Source organism: Chelonia mydas, chromosome 21 (assembly GCF_015237465.2).
Source record: "Chelonia mydas isolate rCheMyd1 chromosome 21, rCheMyd1.pri.v2, whole genome shotgun sequence".
Taxonomy (NCBI): Eukaryota; Metazoa; Chordata; order Testudines; family Cheloniidae; genus Chelonia; species Chelonia mydas.
The window spans coordinates 7,871,374-7,893,949 of record NC_051261.2 but is presented as its reverse complement, the minus strand read 5'-3'; the positions used below and the strand labels follow the sequence as shown (position 1 = coordinate 7,893,949).

General features: G+C 51.4%; 1 protein-coding gene across 2 annotated transcripts in view; it reads right to left on the bottom strand.

The window, feature by feature from the left end:
• Window positions 1-22,576, bottom strand: part of PIK3C2B (phosphatidylinositol-4-phosphate 3-kinase catalytic subunit type 2 beta) — a 78,925-nt gene that overhangs the window by 24,382 nt on the left and 31,967 nt on the right. Inside the window, exons 4-12 of one of the 2 annotated variants that reach the window (XM_007065120.4) lie at window positions 20,400-20,500; window positions 18,892-19,046; window positions 17,816-17,936; window positions 9,428-9,539; window positions 8,467-8,546; window positions 8,129-8,192; window positions 4,692-4,838; window positions 3,776-3,809; window positions 3,052-3,247 (exon numbers count right to left, since the gene is read on the bottom strand). In XM_007065120.4, the coding sequence (XP_007065182.2) occupies window positions 3,052-3,247; window positions 3,776-3,809; window positions 4,692-4,838; window positions 8,129-8,192; window positions 8,467-8,546; window positions 9,428-9,539; window positions 17,816-17,936; window positions 18,892-19,046; window positions 20,400-20,500 (1,010 nt within the window). Of the gene's footprint in view, window positions 1-3,051; window positions 3,248-3,775; window positions 3,810-4,691; window positions 4,839-8,128; window positions 8,193-8,466; window positions 8,547-9,427; window positions 9,540-17,815; window positions 17,937-18,891; window positions 19,047-19,215; window positions 19,448-20,399; window positions 20,501-22,576 lie in introns of those variants that run through there. The other variant, XM_043533787.1, reaches the window with a different exon arrangement.

Below are 22,576 nucleotides of genomic sequence, written 5' to 3'. Positions count from 1 at the left end.
ATGGACAACTGGTGCACTGTAAGCTGGGTGTGAATCTACAGCACCTTAGCCTGCCACGCGCTAACAGGCCATGTGGACCCTGCTACCGCACACTAAAAGTTCCATAGTGCACATTGACCTGCTCCCATTTCCATCTCCCTCTCCTCCAATTCCTCATCTCTTCCTTCCGTCTCGCCTCCCTGCCCCTTTCCCTCCTCCCGTCTCCTAGCGGTACCCAAAGCAGGAGCAGTGTGCGGGGGGAATGGCTTGGTTTATTCCAAATCCAGCAGGTGACAGATAAACCGAAGCCTTTCAAATGCACCTGACCTCTTTCTAGGGGCCCCAATGGGATTGGACAAGCCATGGACTGAGCTCGGACGAAGATTCAGAGATCTGGATAAGTCTCCCTCCAGACTCGATTCCCCACTACCATGCACCTCGGGTCTGTAAAATGCTACCAGGTCAGACTTTCTCCACTCACTTGCATTGCTGTAGGGTTTGGTGCTTGCTTTGCATAGGGGTAAGTGATACCACCAGCTATGAGGCAAGGGGAGAACCAGGCCTCGGATCCTTAGCCCAGCTCTGGGGTCAAATTCTCAGCTGGTGCAATGCTCCATGGAAATCAGTGGCCCCAGAATATGGTCCGTGGGTCCATGAAACTGGGCTCAGAGATCTGGGGAGGACAGCTTCCCTCACCAAATTTCTGGAGCCTATCCAGAAGTTTCAGCAATGCTGCCCGGGGGTCCCCTGCTGTGGTCTGCGGCTGGAATCCAGAGGCGCGGGCACCTCCATGATAACGCAAGACACTGGGGAGGGGTGACACTGGACAAACGTTTCTCAAATTTGGGTGGCCAGCAAGGCTGGAATTTCAGGCCAAGGTTCGTGGCAATCTTACTGTAACCCAAACTGGTTCATCTGCCCTGAGATCAGACGCACAACTCTCCCCAGAGGAGGCAGCTAAATCTGAGCGCAAACTCCATGTCTCCTCTTAGCCCATTCCCCTCCCCAGAACATTTCAGCTCAGGGTGGGGTATTTTATCTCCTTTTCTCCACCGCCTCTCCAGATCAGCCATGGGATCTTTCTCCCAGGCTGTTATCCCTTTGGGAAAGGGGTGGGAAGCTACCGAGAGAAGGCCCAACTCCTTCCACACAGCCAGATTGACATATGCCACCGAATGCCATCACATGGGGGTGTCCCAGAAGGACACGGCCATGTGACAGGTGCCGAGCGTGGATCCAGGGAGGGCCATGGGGTAACAAAGGTCAGAAGATGCCTGGATTTCCCAGGCTACTTCCTTTGTTCAGAGTCAATCACCAACTGGAATACATTAAGGATGGGACAAAGGCGAGGGGTCCCTGGAGGGGCGGCTGCTACGACTGCTGCTGCCTCCTACCCCCGATGCCACCCCCCTTCGCAGGCTCGTGTTGCTGGAGCTGCAGAGCTCTGTAAGGCGGCCAGCCATAGCCAGGAGCGTGGTTTACCAATGGGCATCCTCCCTACGTTGGGTGAAACACACATATCCAAGCCCAGGCAGCTAACAAAGGAGCATCCCCTTCACCCCCCCTCAGCCCTCCCCACACACCACACACGTCTCATTGTCCCCTTATCAAGCCAGGATAAAAAGCCCAGGCAGCCATGGGCCGCCAGGGCCCAAGCCCTCGCTGAGAACGGGCCCATCTGTCACAGCCTGTAGGGCTGCAGCAGGCAGGAGCTGGGGGGAGCCTGCTGCAATGAGCTCTCCCAGCGCATTCCAGCGCAGCCTGCGCAAACGGGGCTGGGCTGGGCTGCGGAGAGCGCTGCAGAGCTCAGCTGCACCGGGCCCCCGCGCCGGCGCCACTCGCTCTCCGCAGCCTCTTTCAAGCCCCGCTCTCTGACTCCTCTCCCTGCTGCAAGAGGGAATGCTCAGCTCCCCTCCCTCCCTGCCAGCGCTTCCTCTAGCACCCACCTGCATGGCACCAACGGGCTGAATTTCCGGGGCCTCTGGCATCCCAAGTTTTGATCCAGCCAGGGCCCATATTCCTGGCGTATTCTGTATGATCATTATGGGCCATGCAGGTAGGGAAGGGAAGGTCTCTTTTTGCTTCTAGATTATGGCAGGGATGAGACAACCATTCAGTGAACTAACTAACAGCTGCTGCAGCCTTTCCAGCTAGGAACGAACCCCTCAGCCAGCTCCAATTCTGTCTCTGACCTGTCTATCCCCAGGAGCGCACTGGCTCTGATACACCCCTCATCAGGGCGCTCTCTGCAGCCCTGCCAGGGCCATGGGGGATGGACTATGAGCCGATATAGGCCTTTACCAGCTCTGAATTCTATGGTCCACTGCAGTGCCCAGGGCCAAGACACCCACCTGTGCATTCCCTGCAGGAATCCAGCTGGAGCTCTGTACACATCTCACCACACAGGGGTGAGGGTAACATGGCATGGAAGGGCTGGGGGGAGGGGGTAGACATACATTATATGTTCACTGCAGCCAGGTATCCACATGACTCAGTAATGCCTAAGCTGGGTGTGGGGTGTGGAACAGAGCCGATTAGTAGTGCTTCTGGTCCTAAGAGTGGCCTTTGCCAGAAGGTCCAGAGGAAGTTGTGCTAACCTCTGGCATGAGATACCCATACTCCACCACAAAGGGAGATATCTCCCTGACCTCAGCTAGTGATGCCCTGGAACATGAGGACCGAGTGTCCTCGTAAAGGATGCTAAAAGCCTGTCATGCCGCCCCAGCTCATGTCTTGTCCCCTCCCAGCCCTGCTGCAGACTCTTCCCAATGCTGCCTGTAGGATCCCGGCCCAGAGGAGGCGAGAGGGCGACAGGGATCGGGGGCAATCAGCCCAGATGCTCTTTGTCAGACTAAGGCAGGGCAGAGAGCCTTAGAATGAGGGCGGGATTCCTTACACTGAACATGCCTTTGAACTCTGGGGAGAGACCCCATGGGCTAGGCGGCCGCAGAGCAGACAGAGTGAAGGGGTATCCTGAGATGTCACTCCAGACAAGGAGCCAGGCACCAGGGCAGGGATCTACCCCAATCAACCGTCACCGCCCAGCAGGGACACGCAGCTAAGCCCTCGTACCTTGCTGCCCAGGTGATAGGGATGCGGTGCGTGGCGTAGACAGTGAAGGAGAGGGGACAGGTGAGGAGACAGGCCTCCTGGCTCAGGTGGTGCTTCCTGTTTCCATGCACTGCTGTCTGGAAGTCTGCATTGAAAGTGTTGCAGTAAAGCTCCACCAGATCCAAGATGGCAGCCGTCAAGGTCTCCACGACCTTCTCTGTAAGGGAGCGCAGATGAGGCATGAAACAGGGATGCTCTGGAATGCTGCCTCCCCCCGTCCCCCATCTCCCGTTTCCCCATGCTGGGCCTTGGTGGGGAGGTCTCCAGTACTGCCAGCCCATGATGGAAGCTGCGGTTGCCTCTATCCTACTACAGATGACCATGCCCTACCCACACCCTGCACAGTGACCTGCCTAGGGGCTCAAGCACATTGTGGGACGCTTTAGGGGGCTGATTAAAAGTTATTTCAAGCCAATGGGACTCTGCATGTGGATCTTTTTCAGGGGGAACAAGCTGGGGGCGTAAAACCCCTGGAAACTGAAGAAAAAGAGGAAAGCTTATGTTCTAAGCTTTTTCTCTGGAAACAGAGAAAAAGTGATAAATTCCCTCCCTAAAAAGGCCATTTTTCCACCTAAAAAAGTTTTGTTTTTTTTTAAAGATTGTCCCACTCTAAATAGGGGGAAAGGGTCTGAAGATCAAAAGCACCAAGAACTCTGCAACAGAATGAGCGGAGAAGAGAAATTACCCCGATTTTCCCTCACGGTCAGAACATTTGGATCCTGTCGAGGAAAAAGAAACCAGAAAAGCAATGTTAAGGTTATTCCAGTGCCCTCAGACACAGCTGGAAGCAATTGTCTAAGCCAGCTATTTTATGTAACAGCCTCCCAGAGCCTATCCATTCCCTGCCACTCAAGCTGCAGCAAGCAAGGAAATACAACAAAGGCAGTTGCACGGTCTTGGCTGTTCAGGAATTTTACATGTGGTATGTTGGCGAGGGGGGGATAAAAACGGATGAAAAGGGGCCAGATTCCCTTCATTTGCACCCACTATGCTACCTAAATGTGAGTAGATGCCCTCTCCAGTCTGTGAAACTGGGTTCTCACATATGGGCTCTTTACTGTTAGATTAACCAGCTCTTGGGAGTCCTTAAAATGAGACCGGATCTCTGCCTAGGAGATACAGTCCAGTTCAGTGGCGAGCTTCGAAGCTCAGAGTTTTGTAGCAGGGAAGAATGACATCTGCAGTGGAGGGAACCACTAGGTGACACTCTCTGGCCTTGGTCTACACAAGAGGTCAGGGGGATCCTGATCACTAGCTCATGGTAGCCTATCACAGCCTTGCCGGCTTTGAAATCTATGGGCCCGATCCAGTGTCCACTAAAGGACTCCCGCTGACTTTGGATCAAGCCCTATGAAGCCAGCCCACGGAAGGACTGCTCCCCACTGTCCTGTCTGTTATGTAGGGCTCTGCCAGACTCAAGAGACGAGGCTCCCACCCTTCCCCAGGGAGATTATTCCACAGCCTAGAAAGATCTCCCCAGCCAGAAGCTCCCCCCGGCTCACACACACCGCTAATGCTAAGCCTCAGTTTCCCTTTAATTTCATCCCTTTCCTCCAAGCTCAGCCCCCCTGCTGAGGAGCTTCTGGGTCCTGGCTTCTTACCTTCTGGATTTTGGGCTGCATGCGGGAAGGGCAGGCAGGCAGCTGGTTCAGGGCTCCAGTGATTTCCTGAGACTCCACAGCAGCCAGGGCATTGCAAATGGCCATGACGGACTGGATCACCCGGTCGGCTTTCAGCTGGAAGTCTCCCTGGAAGGGAAGGCAGGAAGAGGCTTACTGCACAGTGCGGCGACGCAGCCAGATGGCTTCACCTTACCACCATTGCTGAGGTATGCTGACATGATAGCTATCTTATGGACGTACAGCAGGGGCCATAAGGAGATCCACTGGGACTCTGGCCTAAGGACGCCGGCGTTTTAACCACCTCTGTCCCACCACAGCACATTCTATCTGACTCCGGGGTAGCATCCAGCCAGTCGCAGCTCTACCCTGGCTCAGGCATCCTGGGAGAGACAGACCTCTCTCTCTGTCTTGGGCCAGGTGAGTGGTGGCAAGGAGGCTGAGTGCAGAGGGATTATGCCTGAGATAAAGCAGCAGCCCAGGAGGAAGGGAGTGGATGGAAAGCCGAGGAGTTCCTGGTCTGGACCTGCCCAGAAGAGATGGAGAGGAGGGTCCCATGGCAAATTGCTGCCTATGCTTCTGCATCCCAGCTACCAAAAACAGAGTTGGGGTGGGGGGAATGAGACCTTTTCCGATCTCTGCACTGTGCTATCCCCCGTTTCTGTACCCCCTCCACCCTCGGGAGGTACATGTAGCCAGAAGGTGCCAGGAGAGGGCAGGGCGAAAGAGGAGACTCTGTGGCACCTAAAGAAAGTCACATGCAACAGGGGGTGGTGGGAATAATGCCCTGTAGGTACCCATCTGCACCTGCATTCTCGTGTCCCCTCCAACAGGACACCCCAACAGGAAAGACACAGCCACTGCTGAGCAAGTTCCCAGCCCAGTATCTGTCGCCTCGCGGTTCATTGTACGTCCTTGAGTCTCTGCAGACCTGGCTTTCCTGGCTGGGAGCAGGCCTGCTGCTAAGCAGGCAGGATCCTGGCACCTTCGGCATGTGGGTCTGGCGATGGGAGAGCACCATTGGCTCCACCGAATCCCACAGGAGCTTGAGGCTCTTCCTCGCCTGGTCACATGCGAGAGATCCAGTGGCCATACCTCATCAGCTAAGCAAAGCTATGGCTCATTCCCCAGGTCCCAATGTCACAGGGAGGTGGGACTCTCAGCACTCTTTAATCAGTTTGGCTTGAGACTTGATTCTCAGGACTGATTTTGGACTGGGTAGGGAGCGGATACCTACACTTATTGAAATGGAGGTGGCATGATCTAACACTGAGGTTCCCAAGCTGAGCACTATGGACACTCATGATGCTGCCAGTTCCACTCCCTTATATGTAACTCCAGCCAGGACACCTCAAACCATGGAGCTGGAGTTGCCACTAGGGGCTGCTGCTGTCCATGCTATGACAAAGTTTGGGAATCCTTGGTCTAGTGCACCAAGCTGGGAGCCAGGAGACCTGGCTTCCGCCCATGGCTCTCAAGTGTGACTCTGAGCGGGTCACTTCACTGGTCTGTGCCTCAGTTTCCCCATCTGTAAAAATGGGGATAATGGCCTCTACCCTCCTTTGCCAAGCACTTTGAGATCCACACATGAAAGGTGCATATAGAGCAAGTGCCTGGTCTTCTTATCAATTAAAGACTGTGTAAAAATTAATGACCAAGAATAAAGGGTCAGCTTTTGTTTTGGATCACAGTAATTATACACATTCTACAGCTCCTTCCGTCATGGGATCTCAAAGCACTTTAAAATCATTAATGACTTAACTCTCACAGCCATCCCAGCAGGTAGGTAAGTTCTATCTTCATCTTATAGATGGGGAACCAAGACACAGGGAGGTGAAACGACTTGCCTGAGGGGAGTCAGTGGCAAAAACATAAAAGAACCCAGGAGTCCTGACGCTCAGTTCTCTGCTCTAACCCCTAGGTGGGGATCACTCTTCTAGACTTATTTCAGCCTCTTGTGTCTGCGAAGCTGGGCTGGAAAACTGGTGAGCACTGGCTCTGATGAGGAATCCCTGACTGCAATGAGGAAGTAGAGAGTCAACATAATGTGAAATAAGGCGGGCAAGGTTCAGGTTCAGGATCAGGTCAGCAATCCTTTTACAGGCGTGGCCATGCCTAGTGAAAACAAGAGAGGCTTATTGGCCCTAGGGTTTAGCAGGAAAAACCTGCATGTGGGTGACTGGCAGACATGCACCGGGTCCCAGAGGACAGGACTGAAAATGAAGTAACTAAGTAACCCCCCACCCACCCCAAAAACAGAAAGCCCCATGGGACCTTCATTACAGGAATCAGCATTCCCTAGTGATGAGAGCAAAGGACTGGAAGTCAGGAGATCTGGGCTCTGGCCCCACTCCCTTGGGCCAGTCCCTTCCCATCTCCGTAGAATGGGGAGAACACTGACCCACATATGAAGGGTGCTCTGAGATCTGTACATGAAAGGTGCTGTGGAGTGGCAAAGTATTGTTAGAAGCACTAAGACTGGCATTGTGGAGTCCAATCACACTCTCAACTCTGGTCTTCACACACAAATTGCACTGGATTAACTAATGGTGTGGTTTTAAACTGATTTAATTAAGCTGTTGCAACTGTGTGTGTGGATACTCTGAAACCAGATCTACTCTACAAACTTTTCCTGGCACCACTATGTTGGTCAGGAGTGGGAGAAGATGTGGTCTGTGACTGACACAGCTGTGCCATTTTGCTGGTATAAGCTCTATCCACACTGGGGCCTGGTCTACACTTAAAATATAGGTCAACATAACTATATGGGTCAGGGGGACACAGCTATGCTGACGGAAGAACGCTTGTGTCAACCTAGCTACCATCGTTCAGGGAGGTGGAGTTCCTACAGTGACGGAAAAACTCCTGTCGGCAGTGTCACAGTATAGGGTTATGCTGGCATAGCTATGGCTGTAGCTATGAGTCCCTAGAGTGCAGACATGGCCTAGGAGCGCTTTGCCGGTATATTATACTGATGTAGCTATACCAGCAAAGTCTTCCAAGCATGGACCTGAGCTTAGATCAGTTTAAGAGTGGTTTGTTTGGGTTTAGCTTAACTACAATAAACCCCCTTAAGCAGAAATGTGTGTCCACACAGCCGTGTGCACGGATTCAATGAAATCAGATTAAAAACCCATTTAAATTAAGCAGGTGCAACTTTCTCACGTAGACAAGGCCCAGTTTACAAGTGCAAGCAAAACTGCTATACACCAGGTGGAATCTAATAAGCTTGTCCGCACTGGGGTTTGCACTGGCTCTGCTAAAATTGTTTATACAGCTGATTTAAGTTAAACTGGAGCAACTTCTGTGTATAGACAAGCCCAGTCATGCCCCTCACCCCCAACTGCTAAATTGCTCCACTCTGTACCGGCGTGGGTCCAAGTACAGGGCCCATCCTGTCCCAGGCAAGCCACACTCACCTCGGCTGCTAGGAAGGTGTCAACCTCATTGTGGAAGGTGTCGAAGAGGAGACTCAGGGCCTGCCTGGATTGGAGGAGATAGGTGAGAACTCAGCACAGACAGAGGGAGCGCGAGCCATAGCGATGGAGGTGCCTCTGCACCATTTCTCACCGGACAGCCCATCCCTCTCACGCAAACGGCATGCAAATGCAGCCCCAGCAAAGCAGTGCAAGTGCCTTGCTGCCTGGATCCATTTATTTTCCTCCACCCTCCTGCTCAGCACCCCCCCATCCACACCCCTCCGCACCCCCAATGGGAGCTGTACACCTCACATCACCACCTCTCCCCTTCTCTTTACCTGCTGATGGTCTGCTTGATTGGCCTCTCCTGCAGGTGAATGTAGTGGTTGAGCGTGGAAGGGCTCTGGTCATCGTTCACCTGTAGGAGAAAGAGACCTGTTAGGTGCATCTGACCTTCTAGCGTTAACCCCTCCTGGTCAGGGATGCTGGCTGTACCTAGTAGCACTCTCTGCTGATACTTGAAAGACTCTGGCTGACATCTGCAAAGTCACTGAAGTCATTTGAGATACCAACTTCCCACTGAAAAGTAAGTATCTTTGAAGATCTCAGCCGTGAGCTCCATGTCCGTTGAGAGGCGTGTAGGGGCTCTTGGGTTCGGTGGGATCACTGAGGAGGGCCAACGGGTTCTAGCCAAGAGTGTTGTGATTAAATTAACATAAGGGACAACCTATGCTGACAATAATCGGGGAACGTTTCCTGACACCGAGATCTGCAGGGCTGTGGAGTAGTACCCCCCGAGCCCCGTTGCTTGGTACATTTAGAACTAGCAGGGGGCAGATGCAAGGAACAATCTCACACTGGGCAGGGGATAGACTAGATGTATCGAATGGGTCTTTTCCATCTCTTACATTCATGGTTTCCTCTGTAGAGCCATGTCTAGCAAATCTCTCTGCATTTGGGAAGGATTCAAGGATGAATTGCTGGAGTTTAGAAGCTGTCCCAAAGGAAGCCCTGGTTGCAGTGGGAAAGGCAGGGAGTAGGGAACTTTTAGCTGGTGGTGGGCAGGGGTCGAGGTGGCAAGCAGCCGCAGAACTGAACGCGCTGGAAGGGAACTGGCGAGGCAGCAATTCGCAGGGCGTCACAGTCATAGCCTTGTCCCCGCAAATCAGCAACCCCGGGATAGCTGGTGACCCTCCCCACCCCTGCCCTGACAGCAGTGGAGATCAATGCAACAAGCAGTGGCAACAGCATGCATCAGTTCAGTGCGTTCTCAGTTCCCCCTAGAGAGCAGCTGCTCACCGTCCTGGCAAGGTCACTGCGCACTGCCTTCCTCTTCATCAGCTGCAGCCGGATGTCAATGTCAAACTTCCTGCAGTGCTGGATGTATTCGTGGCTGCCCAGGGCGTGTTTGCTGGAAGGATGAACAGAAAAAAGACAGCTGTGATCCGAGGCCCCACTCCAACCTGTGGCACAGGCTTCAGAAGGGAAAGGCCTGGAAATTCAAGACCTCCGCTTTGATAAGGATCTTCCGGGCCTCTAGCAGATGGAGCATAGCACTGGGGAGCAGGAGGGGCTGGGTTTTAACTCCAGCCCTGCCAATGCCTGGCTGGCTAAACCTGGGCAAGTCACTCCACCCCCCTCCACACACACCCAGTGCCTCAGTTCCCTCCCCCACCACTTTAAACCAGATGTTATGGGGATTAGTTAGTAAGTTCTAGAAAGTTGTTATTGAGGCACTTGCCCTCTCAGCTCCTCACCCACTGAAAAATGGGCCATCACTCAAGAGTGCCGTGCTGAGAGGGTGAAAAGGGGAGATTCCCCAGTTAATATACACCATGGGGATGCAGCAGGGGTGAAGAAGAACCTGGCTAGCAGGGTGTCTTGGCCTCATTCTTGGTTACACATGGGCAGCCAAGGGATGCACAGTATAAATAAGAGCAGCCCGGAGCTTGCACTAATTTACCGTGGGGGCTGGGCAAAGCCCTACAAGACAGAAAGCCCAAGTGGCGACTGTCACGTACAAACTCAGTAAAGACCAAACTCAGGTAGAACCAAACTCTGGCTCCAGCCTGGCCTGGCTGTAGGGCCTTATCTGGAAGCGACAGGAGCTGAAGTGCTCTGGAGGCAGCTTGCGATACAGAATGTCTCTCTGTCAGCTGCAGCAGAGGATCGCTTAGCACGGCTTTCACTGGTGCGCCCCGAAAGCAGAGTGCAAGGTGCCCAAGGAAGGGGAGACAGAGTTAAAACAACTGCAAGCTCATGGACAGGATGGCCTGGAAATAGCAGGGTGTAGGAAGGAATGTGGAGTAGGAGAGATGGGAGCACATGGGGGCAGTGCAGGTACAAACCAAGGGGGGGCTGGGGACAGCATGCTGGGAGGTGAAAATATGGCATTCAGAGAACAGGGAACAGAGCTACAGATGGGATGGGAGCAGGAGGATGGTGTCTCAGCTCCTTTCAAAGCTTTATGCTGAGGCTTTCAGAGATGCCCAGGGAACACGGATGCCCAGTTCCTATTAAAATGAATGGGAACCAGAGACCGAGCTGGGCCGGCCCTTGCCTCAAACTCCTCTGACAGAGGGAACAATGCAGGAGTGGGGGGAAACTACAGCAGGAAGCCCTGCCTCTGCCAGGCTGCTCCAGCAGGAATGGCTGGTTCTTATCTCAGCACAGCCTGCATCCTGACCTGCACCCCACACACAGCTGGTGCAACTGCCATAACATAACCAGGCAAGATCAGGAGTGGGGAAGAGGTGGGACTTTGAGGTGGTGAGACAAAGTGCACAGTGATATCACAAGGCCTGGAGGGGGGTTGCGAGTGGGGTCGCTGGGGCAGAAGTGCCCAGACTCTGGTCCTAGTAAGAGGATTTTTAATTCAGGTTCTCTGATTTTCTCCACATCCTCAGCACTTCCAACACACCTCTTGCCTGCACTCTGCCCTACAACAATAGATCATTGGTTGATTCTGTTTTCACCAAAAAGGTTAGCGGAGATCAGATAACTAACATCAGTGTAAATGGGGTAGGATCTGAGTCTAAAATCGGGAAAGAACAAGTTAAGAATTACTTAGACAAGTTAGATGTCTTCAAGTCAGCAGGGCCTTGTGAAATACATCCTAGAATACTTAACGAACTGGCTAAAGAGATCTTGGAGCCATAAGAGATTATCTCTGAGAACTCATGGTGGACAGGAGAGATCCCAGAGGACCTGAAAAGGGCAAATATACTACCTAGCTATAAAAAGGAGAATAAGGACAAGCCAGGGAATTATAGACCAGTCAGCTTAACTTTGCTGCCCAGAAAGATAATGGAGCAAATAATCAAACAATCAATTTGTAAGCACTTAAAAAATAATATGGTGATAAGTAACAGTCAATATGGATTTGTCAAGAACAAATCATGTCAAACCAACCTAATTTCCTTCTTTAACGGGGTAACAAGCCTTGTGGATAGGAGGGAAGCAGTACATGTGATATATCTCAATTTTAGTAAGTCTTTTGATACTGTCTCACATGACCTTCTCATAAATAAACTAGGGAAATACAACCTAGATGAAACTATTGTAAGGTTCCAACTGGCTGGAAAACCATACTCAGAGAGCAGTTGTCGATGGTTCACAGGCAAGATGGAAGGACATATCTGTGCTAGGTCTGGTTCTAGCATCAATGATTTGGATAATGGCATAGAGAGTACACTTATAAAGTTTGTGGACTATACCAAGCTGGGAGGGGTTGCAAATGCTTTTGAGGACTGAATTAGAATTCAAAAAGGTCTTGACAAACTCGAGGAATGGTCTGAAATAAACAGGATGAAAATCAACAAGGACAAATGCAAAGTACTCCGCTTATGAAGGAATAATCAATTGCACAAATACAAAATGGGAAATGGCAAATGAAGAATCCAGAAGAAGTACTAATAAAGAATACTGCAGAAAAGGAGGTGGGGGTGATTGTGGATCAAAAACTAAATATGAGTCAACAGTGTAATGCTATTGCAGAAAAAGTGAATGTCATTCTGGGATGTATTAGCAGGAGTGTTGTAAGCAAGACACGAGAAGTAATTCTTCCTCTCTGCTCAGTCCTCATAAGGCCTCCACTGGAGTGCTGTGTCCCGTTCTGGGCACCACACTTTGGGAAAGATGTGGACAAATTGGACAAAGTCAAGAGGTGAGCAACAAAATGATTACAGGTCTAGAAAACATGATTTATGAGGAAAGACTGAAAAAATTGAATTTGATGAGTCGGGAGAAGAGAAGATTGAGGGGGGGACATGATAGCAGTCTTCAAGTACGTAAAAGGTTGTTATAAAGAGGAGGGTGATAAATTGTTCTCCTTAACCACTGAGGACTGGATAACAAGTGATGGGCTTAAATTGCAGCAAAGGAGATTTAGGTTAGATCATCGAAAAAACTTCCTAACAGTCAGGGTAGTTAAACACTGGAACAGATAGATTGCCTAGGGAGGCTGTCGAATCTCTGTCCTTGGAGGTTTTTAAGAGCAGGTTAGGCAAACACCTGTCAGGCATGGGCTAGATAATACTTAGTGCTGCCTCGGTGTAAGGGACTGGACACCCTGGTAACTGGTGTGTGTGTGTGTGTGTGTGTGTGTGTGTGTGTGTGTGTGTGTGTGTGTGTGTGTGTGTGTGTGTGTGGTTTTGTGAACAGCTTGTTAATTAACTGCAGAACCATCGGGGGAGCTAGCACATTGGTAGCACACTGGGTTCTGGTTTGTGTGTTATTATTTCAACAACAGGTTGTTGATGATAAAAAAAAATAGAAACTAGTTAGGAAGGAAGGGTGGTCCAGTGGTTCGGGCATGACCCTGGGACTCTATAGATGGTGGGTCAATACCAAGCTCTGCCACTGATTCCCTATGTGACTTTGGGCTAGTCACTTAGCCTCTTTGTGCCTCCGTTCCCCACCTATAGAAAAGGCATGATAACCCTGCCCTACCTCACAGGGGCAGGACAAATACACTGAAGATTATGAAGTGCTCAGTTGCTATACTAATGGGGCTCATAAAAGAACTTTAGATAGATAGTTACGTAGTAGCGTAGGACCAGAAATAGTCACAGGCTCTGCATGTTTGCAGCGGCCTGACGAGAAATCTGCCATCTAATCTAGGCATTTTTGGGGCATCCGGCATGGAAACTAGGTATGGATTTAAGCACAGCCCATATCTAGCATAGTGAAGGGGCTAATGGTTATGGGGCCTTTCGGTTCAGTATCACTGACTCCAACTGAGCACCGGTGAGTGCTGACAGGAGTGAAGTGAGTTTATTGAGTCTCAGTCAGCCTGGTGCCTCCTTCACACAAGCCACCATTGAAAGTGACAAAGTTTGAACAGGCCGTGGAGAAGGAGTTCCCCTCTCATCTCTCCGGATCAGGGGCAAAGGACGTTGGCGACGACAGAGCAGGGGAAGCTTACGTTATATCTGCTGGAGAAGGGACTTCAGTCTTCAGCTAGGCACCCTTCCCCCCCACTGAACACTGCGGGCTCTATGTCCCTTTTGTCTACACCAGTACATCTCCACTGACTTCAGTGGACTTGCTCCTGCTTTGCACTAGGCGTGAGTGAGAGAAGAATCGAGCCCAGAGGTTCCAGAAACTGACGTGACAGTGTAGGATGTTTTCTGATTGCTGAGCAGCCTGTTTGGCCAAAACAGCTAGGGGAGGCTTTGAGCACTCCTGATGTCTACTGCATTTTAGAGAAGAGGGGGGGCGGGGGGATCAGAAACAATGTGGCTTTGTTCATGGGCCTTCCTCCAAGGTCTTTCCAGGAGACCAGTGAGATAGACCACAGCATTCCCACCCCAGCTCATTATGGACCTTTCAGTGTGTGGGGGGTGGGGGGGAGGGGGGAAGATGGGGAACATCTTTGCTCTATCCCCAAGACTGCTGTTCCCTGCCAAGAGGGGACACAGCCCATAGCAAAGACGAGCCGTGTCGTTGCCAAATGTGTGCAAAGACTCGCAGTGATGAGCCGGGCATGTCGATTAGATAGCTGGAAAAAAGGACTTATTTGTATTACTCTAGCCCCAACATGCCTGGGCCGAGATCGGCTCCCCACGGTGCTAGGTGCTGTAAATACACATAAGATACAGTCCCTGTCTTGAAGAGTTCACAATCTAAACAGACAATGGGTAGGAGAAAGAAAATATTACAACCTCTTTTATAGATAGGGAACTGAAGCACAGAGAGGGATGAAGTGACTTGCCCAAGGTTACACAGGAAGTGAGTCTGTGGCAGAGTCAGGATTGGAATCCCGCTCTCCTGAGTTCCAGCTCAGTGCCTTAACCACAAGACCAGCCTTCCTCCCTCCCTGAAGCAAACCTGACATCAGACACCCTCTTGTGCCTGTGCAAAAGTTTTCAACATCGCCTTTCTCTGCCACCCTCTGCAATCAGTTTGTGCTTTGGATGCAAGGATGAGAGAAAAGCTGTCTTCTCTTTTTGTAACAGTACACCAGATTCTTTTAAGAAAAAAAAAAAGCCCCAGAGGAGCCTGCAGATGACAAGTCGGGAGCATCATTCCCTCATCTGATGTAAATTACTTTTTCAGAGGGAGGCTGCTTCTGGTTAAGGCTCATTATACACAAAGGAAGACAATTTTTCTGCTGACGCTGACAGCATCAGTAGAAAAAGCCCAGCGGCTAACAAGGGGAATTTGCAGCTTGTCTTGGTCCCTGAGCTCGGAGGCTGGAATGATCTTGTCAGTTCTCAACTGGCAGAGTTTTCCCCTCAAGGCTGGCCAAACTCTGCCTGGAGAGAGGCATTTCCAGCAATCCACTGCAGTTGCAATGGCAATCATCCGAAGAGATTTTCTATATAGGTCATATTTCTATTTGCTTTGGTAAATATGGCTATTTAATATATATGGTTTGCACATGGCCCTTTCTAAAATACACACACACACACACATACACACTCATAGATATTGGGCTGATTCCTCAGCCACGCACGAGCTCGGGGCCGATGGAAAACAGGGCAAAGGTGATTCTAAGACAGAGGGCTGCTTTAAAGGGCTGGAGCAACTAGGGCCATTCTGCCAGCCGGGCAAGATTTGCTGGCGCACAAGGAGCATGGCCTCACCCTGTGCCCAATCCTAATCACACCCTTTCTGCAGAGGGCAGGGAATGGCTGGAATGGAGCCAACCAGGAGATGCCCCTGCACAAGGAGACTTCCCAACTGCCCCTTTAGGGCCTAATTCTGTGGCCAGTCAAGTCAATAGCAAAGCTTCCAATGACTTTGTTGAAGCAGAGTCAGGTCCTTAGGGCAGCTTGTTCTGGTTTATTGTATGTAATTACCAGGAGATACTTTATTTGCCCATACGGCCATGTATGTTACATCAATATGATTTTGCACCCAGAGAACGCCTTTCATCCTAAGGAGCTTTACAGGTAGCTTATCTACAGAAAAAAACTTCCTCCACCCATGAAATGCAGCAACCTCTGGGGTGGAGGCAATGTCAAAAAGCAGGGAGGGGAAGTTTGTATCAGGGCAAACAGCTGCAATTACAAAAAGCACCAGGCGATCTTTAATGCCCATGTGCAGCAGTCAAGGACCTCAGTAGTACTCAACTCTTCTACCCGGGAAGGCTGAAAGGCTGAGCAGCCCCTGCTGGGGCTAAAACCTGTGGTTTCAGGGAGTCTAGTAATGCCAAACCTGAGACTTCGCTCTCAAAGCCATTTACATACAGACTCGTCCCTCCATTACTGCAGAGAAAGCCTGTCTGTGGTTAAAGCTACGGTACAGCCTGCCAGGGCTGCAGAGGAACAGGAAATAGCCTTGAGACTAGAAAGCTTTTATTGCTTTCCATGCTGGACAGCAAACTGGTCTGGGTGGTTTATTCCCTTGGATCTGGTCTCCTGCACGCTCCAAGCCAGCCTCTGCTGAGGACTCCATGTGGTTTAAAAGTCTGTTCACTGACAGCCCAGCCAGGATAATAGGGGGTTTCGCTTGCCAGCTCGCATTCTCCGGCATCATTACTAGGCCACAAGCTCTGAAGAGGCAAAACTAAAGCCACCTTTAAAGTCCCACCAACTATGAGTAACTCCGTCATGGAGAGACTGACACTTAATGGTTATGAATGACAAGGGGGGTGACCCCAGTCACTGGCCAGCCAGTGCTCCAGTGTCCCCCTGAGCATCCTTGTTTTGCAAAATGAGAGTTAGCAAAGGAAAAAGCCAAAGTGGGGGACCGCAGATGGCTCAGGGGCAAGGAGGCTTTCACTACCAGCTCAGGCTGGTACCTGCAGGCTGTTTGGTGGCCCATGCGAAATCAAGAAGGTGGGTCTCAGTCTAGTTCCCAAAGGATACGTGTCCACATCACAAAAATTAGCCACTAGAACTAACTGGCTACCCCAAGAAGGACAGAACGGGCCATGGAGACTGAACGAAATCTCTTCCCTCCTAGACGTGGTCCCACCGGGTGAGACACGTCACAGGGCAGCATGGGAAATCTTGCATTCACGCTTGTCCTGTGGCTACGCAAAGGATGTCAGTCACCGTGGCACCTTTCCCCACAGGATTATTTATTACCTGTGTTGCTGTAGCACCTAGGAAACCCAGTCATGGACCAGGCCCCATTGTGCTAGGTGCTGTAAAAATACAGAACAGAGACGGTCCCTGCCCAAAGAACTTACAATCTCTTTGTTCCTCAGTCCCCACTGGTTCCCCCTTTCGTTTTACCTCAGACCCACCCCTACACTTTATTTGTCCATATGTTTTGCTGGCCTTTATTTTTTTGTGGGCCCTCATCTCTAATGAAGAGGGAGGCTTTGGGGTCGTTTCAGGTGTCCCAGGCCTTCCACAAAGGTTAAACAGGCTCGCACCACAACTGGGCAAACATATTCCATTAAAATTTCCCCTCCAAGGATTCTTCTTCTTTAAACAAAAAGTTGCATTTTGTTTGACATTTTTCAGCTTCCCAACTGGGAGGAAGCACCAGCACATTTGGGGGTTTTCATCATAAAAGCAAAACATTGTCAGCAGGAAAATTTGGCAAAACAAAACCTTTTTCAAAATCCCCGTCCCCCTCCAAATTTCTTTGTACCCTGTTCAGCCAGCTCCAGCTGGCAGCCCTTTGCCAGCCACTTAAAAATAAATACCAAAAATTAAGCTCTCAACTTGATTGCCTGCCCCAGCCACTTTGCGGAGTATCATCATGATTTTTATAAGTATTTCAAGAGCTTTTCTTGGCCACTCTAATATTCTCCAAACATGAGCTCCCCAGCGCATGGGGTCAAGGGGAGTTACTTATATCCTGCAGCAGGAGGATAAGGCTCTTGCCTTTCTTGGCAGGAGAGTCCCCAGTGATGTCGGGAGGCAGGAAACGGAATAATCCAGGGGACTCCTGACTTGTGTTCTGATAAACCCAGCTGTCGCACAGCCCTGACCCGTTCAGGTGACGCAATGCCCCAGGGAAAGTGGGAGGGGCTGGGCCCAAGAGCAACCACAGGGCTTGTCATGTGAACATGCAAAGGAGCATGAAAGGAAGGACAAACGAAAGAGGGGACAGAGGAAGATGTTTGGAGGCTCGCTCCCCTTTCTCTGCCCCTAGCACAGCAAGGATTCAACAGCTCTCCACCACCCACCGCGCCCCCGGACACCAGGGGGTGTTCTGGTTGCACCAGGGCAGGCTCGCTGAGGTCCCTATGTGCGGCCGGCTGGCCACCGCTTGCTCACTCACTTTTGCAAGAACTCCTCCAGGCCGCAGAGCTTGAGCACGAAGTCGTCCACATCAATGCCGAGCAGCTCGTCGTACGTGTAGCACAGCGTCTGGTAGATGAGCAGGTCCACCGTGGAGGAGCCTGTGGGGGTGGGGAGGGAACAAACCCAGCAGGGCGAGAGCCTCAGGCCACGATTCTCTGGGGCTCCCCATCCCACCCGCTTCTCTCTGATCAGTGACCGAGACTCTGCTCCCCACAATCCCTCTCTGCGCCTGGCTGGAGGTGGAGTCACGCGAGGAAGTGCATGCTTCCTCCACAGTGCCCCGTTCCTGCCTGGCGAGACACCGGGCAGCGTCTAACCCATGCGGCGAGCCACCGCCTAGGGCCGTGGTTCTCAACCTATTTACCACTGTGAACTGCATATGCAGCTCTCTGTGTGTTATGTGGGCCACATCCACACAATATATATAATACTCGTATGGCCCTGAAGGTGTCACGTGGGCCGCAGCTGCGTGCTGATTGGGCCACAAGCGGCCCATCCAAGTCAGTGGAGACACTCCTATTAACTTCAATGGGCTTCGGATCAGCCCTGTAATTGAAGGCTTATCTGCCTTAGTCGTATCCAAGCAACCACATCCAAAAGAGGACCAGAGACCTTGGTGCACATGCAGTGATGGAGAGTGAAAACGAGCTGAGAGATCTGCACCTGGATCTCAATCCCCCTCTGGCCTTCTCGGACTCAGCATTTGGTGCTGTCCATCACAGGGGGACACTGAGAAATTCAGAACCCAGGGTTTAGATGTGGGGGCCCCATCTCTAGCACATATCTTCCCATGGGAGCGACACAGACACGCTCTCCTCTGGGAGAGGAGCCACTGTCACCAGGATCACGTCTGTCCCATAGGAGCTGGAAGATGAATTTGTAGGACGAGGCAGAAGACACCACTGCTTTAGCTGCTAATGGCAGCCATCTTAGCCCCCTCGTTGCTGTGGGGACCGGCGGAGGTGTGGGTTTCTCACCACATGAGGATACCGTGTTCAAAGGTGGACACGGGGTCAGCATAGCACCATACTGACCACCCAAGCAGGGACTTACAGTCACAGGTGAAAGTGAGCGGTTCCTGCACGCTGTCGCACACCACGGTCACCTTCAGGCTGATGCCGTGGCCCAGGTGCTCAGAACTGAGGTTGACCGTGCTCCAGACAAAGCCGGTGAGGGAATAGTCCTTGGTGCTGTAGCCGGATCTCAAGCTGCAGGCAGAAGAGGAATTAGAGATCCCTGCCCCATCCCACAAAGGGCTTTATCCCTCACTGTGTGGCAGATTCTCCCAATCCTCTCTCCCCGTTTCCATAGAGGCACCAGAGGACTCTCTCCTGGCCTCTTCTCCTCCCTTTACAACCCAGCTCCAAGCCATCTCACTGGCTCACAGGGCCAACACCAGTGACTCTCACCATCTACCGCTCTCTCTCCAACTCGCCTCCCTCCACGCAGTCCTGCATCTCAGCCTGACTCTTCGATGTCTCCTCGTGGGTGTCTCATGGCCAGCCTGAGCTTGACCTGGCCCAAAATGAGCTCCATCTCCTCGGGCCCATGCCGGCTAAGTCCTCCTGCTCCCCTCTTTCTCTGTCACCATCAGCACCCCATTCCTCCAAGTGGTTCAGGCCTGTAGCTTGGGAGGGGTGTGTCTTGGACTCCACCCTCTCTCTCTAGCTGAGATACCTGCCTCTACCACCTGGTTTTCATTTCTCCCATGAGCCATTGTGCATCCTTGCAAGCCACCCCTTATGCATGGAACACCCTCTCCGAACTAATCTGCAAAGCCACCTCCCACTCCAGAACTGAGGCTGCAACACCTCTGGGAAATTGCCGGTTGGCAATGACTAAGCTACACAGGTGGCCAGCAGGGATCACCGATATCATACTTAATATTGACTTGAAACCAACTGATAGTGCAGCTAGCCAGACAGCAGGCCTCTGTTTGCTTGCCTTGGTGCATTCAGTTCCTTATGTCGGGAAACCATCCACCTAAGAGAGTCCTAAATGGTCTTAGTTCCCCCTCTTGCTTCCCCCTCCTTCCCTCACCCACATGCGTCAGTCTCCCTTGTTAGGGAGGAGAGCCCTGAATGTTAAGAAGATATTTACCATCTCCCCATGCTGTCCCTCTATAAAGCTCTCCTAGCCCCAAAGTGTTGAAGAGAGCGGAAAGGGGCATCCTTATGCTGTCTCCCCAAATGCCTCTTTTATAGCTTTCAAACACCACTAGGCGCCACCCCCACCCTCCTCTCCTCTGCACGGAATTGTGCCAAGGATTCCAATCAGGGCCCAGCACAAATGGGCTTGTTGTCTCATCACTCGCACCCCGGGAATGACCCTTCCCCGGCGCCACTGCTTAGCTACCATGCAGCACAAACAGCAGAGACAACAAAAAGCATGTCTTCCTTCTCCCAAGATTAATTAAGCCACAGTAATTAAATCCCCAGGGCATTTCAGCCACCCGTGCACTGATGGACCTCTGAGTTATGGCCTGTGCTGTAGGACAGGTTAACTCATGGAGACCCCAGAAAGACGGCTTGAACGCGTCTCAATCCCTCCCAGGTACTTACACATCTAGCATGTGGCAGAAAGCAGCCACCTCTTCATCCCTCTCCTCGGAGACCTCAAACAGCTCATAGCCATTAGCTAAGGAGTGTGGTCGGGAGGCAACCTAACAGGGAAAGAGAGCAAGAGATAAAGAGATAGTAGCAACAAGGCTCACGCAAACAGCAGCCAGTGGAGTGGAAGGGCTCCAATTTCCCACTCCGCTGAGCTCATTTCCAAGGCACTGTGGGATGCTTCTTACTCCCTTCCCCCTACCCCCCGCCCCCGTAACATGCATAGGCTATGTCTTCACAGCAGTCTACCCTCAAGTTGGGTGACAAAGACATGGTTCCTCTCCCTTTCGCTGGATCCAGTTGTGAGAGACGCAAAGATTTCTGGGTGCGCATCCCATGGTTCATGGGGGAGGGATAGCTCAGTGGTTTGAGCATTGGCCTGCTAAACCCAGGGTTGTGAGTTCAATCCTTGAGGGGGTCATTTGGGATCTGGGGCAAAAATTGGGGCTTGGCCCTGCTTTGAGCAGGGGTTTGGACTAGATGACCTCCTGAGGTCTCTTCCAACCCTGATAGTCTATGACAGCTCACTTGGTCACTCTGGGCTTGCTTTCGCTGAGCATTGTGGGACAACTTGGCTGGCCACATGAGGGATTGTGGGCAAAAGTGGTAGAGGCCTGGGAAATTCATCTCCCAGCCAGACACAAGCTGGTGTGGTGTTGCCGAGACTGTTCCTCTCTGAGCATCGCTGTTACAAACTGAACAGAGGGGCTAATGCATTTCATGGAAATTCCTAGGGATTTCTCCTTTGACTAGGGAGCAAGGTAAGATGCAGCATGCCAAGGAGGAGTACGGTAATTAGCGTGGGTTGAAATGTTTTCATGGTATAATTTTTTTTAAAAATGGCTTTCCAACCAAAATTAAAGTTTCTGCAGGAAATTTTAATTTGCATTGAAATTCTAGGGTTTTTTTCCAGTAAAAAAGTATTCCCGCACTCATCCCTTTTCCCCCTGGTCACCCCGATTTTCCAGTGGAAACAAAAGTGACCAGGGGAGGAGGGGAACTGAAAAGTGCTCCCATTCGCATATATTCTAGCGGCAAAGTAGAGCAAGAAATGGAGTCAGGACTCTTGGATTCTATTCCTGACAGTAATTTGGGTACAGCATTTAGGGCGGATTTTCAAACGTGCCTGTCAGTTTCGGGTGCCCAGCTGGAGACACATTGACCTGAATTGAAGAGGTGCTAAGTACCCGCTGCTCCCACTGGCTTCATTGCAGGTCCATCATCTCTGAAAATCAGGCCCCAGTTCGCTCATGTTAGGCACCCAAAAACTGAGGGCGCTTCAAAATTTAGGCTTATAGGCCTTGGCCAAGCTCCCACAGTGAGTCAGTGGCTGAGCTGAGCGGGGAACCCAGGAGCTCAGGAATGCCCGTCTTTCAGTTTTGCTACAAGACTATGCTCCCACCCGCAGGCTTTGGAGATGCTCAGCTGGAGGATGCTAGAGAAATGCAGAATGTTATTACTACTGAACACAGAGAACATCTACTGCATGGAGTTATGTAGCTAACACACAAGAGGCTAGATCCTCAGACCTCACAAATGCCCCTGTGCGTTACTGGATCAGCACAGAGGGGATTAAAAGCTGCCTTTCCTTAGGGGAATCTTCAGCTGGCCTAGGACCGGCACCCCAGTACTCCTGGCCAGCGGATGGAGATGCTCTCTGCTGGCATAAGTCAGAACAGTTCTCAAGCTACTCTTGTGCTGCAGGGCAGTTTAGTCTCCAGCAGCCCAACCGGCTGGGAAAGGGCAAGTTGCCTAGCACAAAGCCACCAATGGCCTCCCAAGTGCCATAGAGCCTAGGGCTGGGCTTTACACTTCAGGTATAAGCCTATGAAGTAAGCAGTTCATCCCACCCTGTGCACCAGTACAGTGAATGCTACAAGTGGCTTCACAATTATTTTCACGGTCGTGTTAATACAAAGACAGAGAAGGGGAAGAGAATCAGAGTCACAGCAACTAGGGATAGAAAAGCTCTGGCAGGTCCCATCTGACCAGTGGAGAACAGTTCCTCAAGGACCATTTTCAGCACAACGGCTAGTCATAGATTCATAGAGTCCAAGGCCAGAAAGGACCACTGTGATCACCCAGTCTGACCTCCTGTATAACACAGGCAAGAGAACTGCCCCTAAATC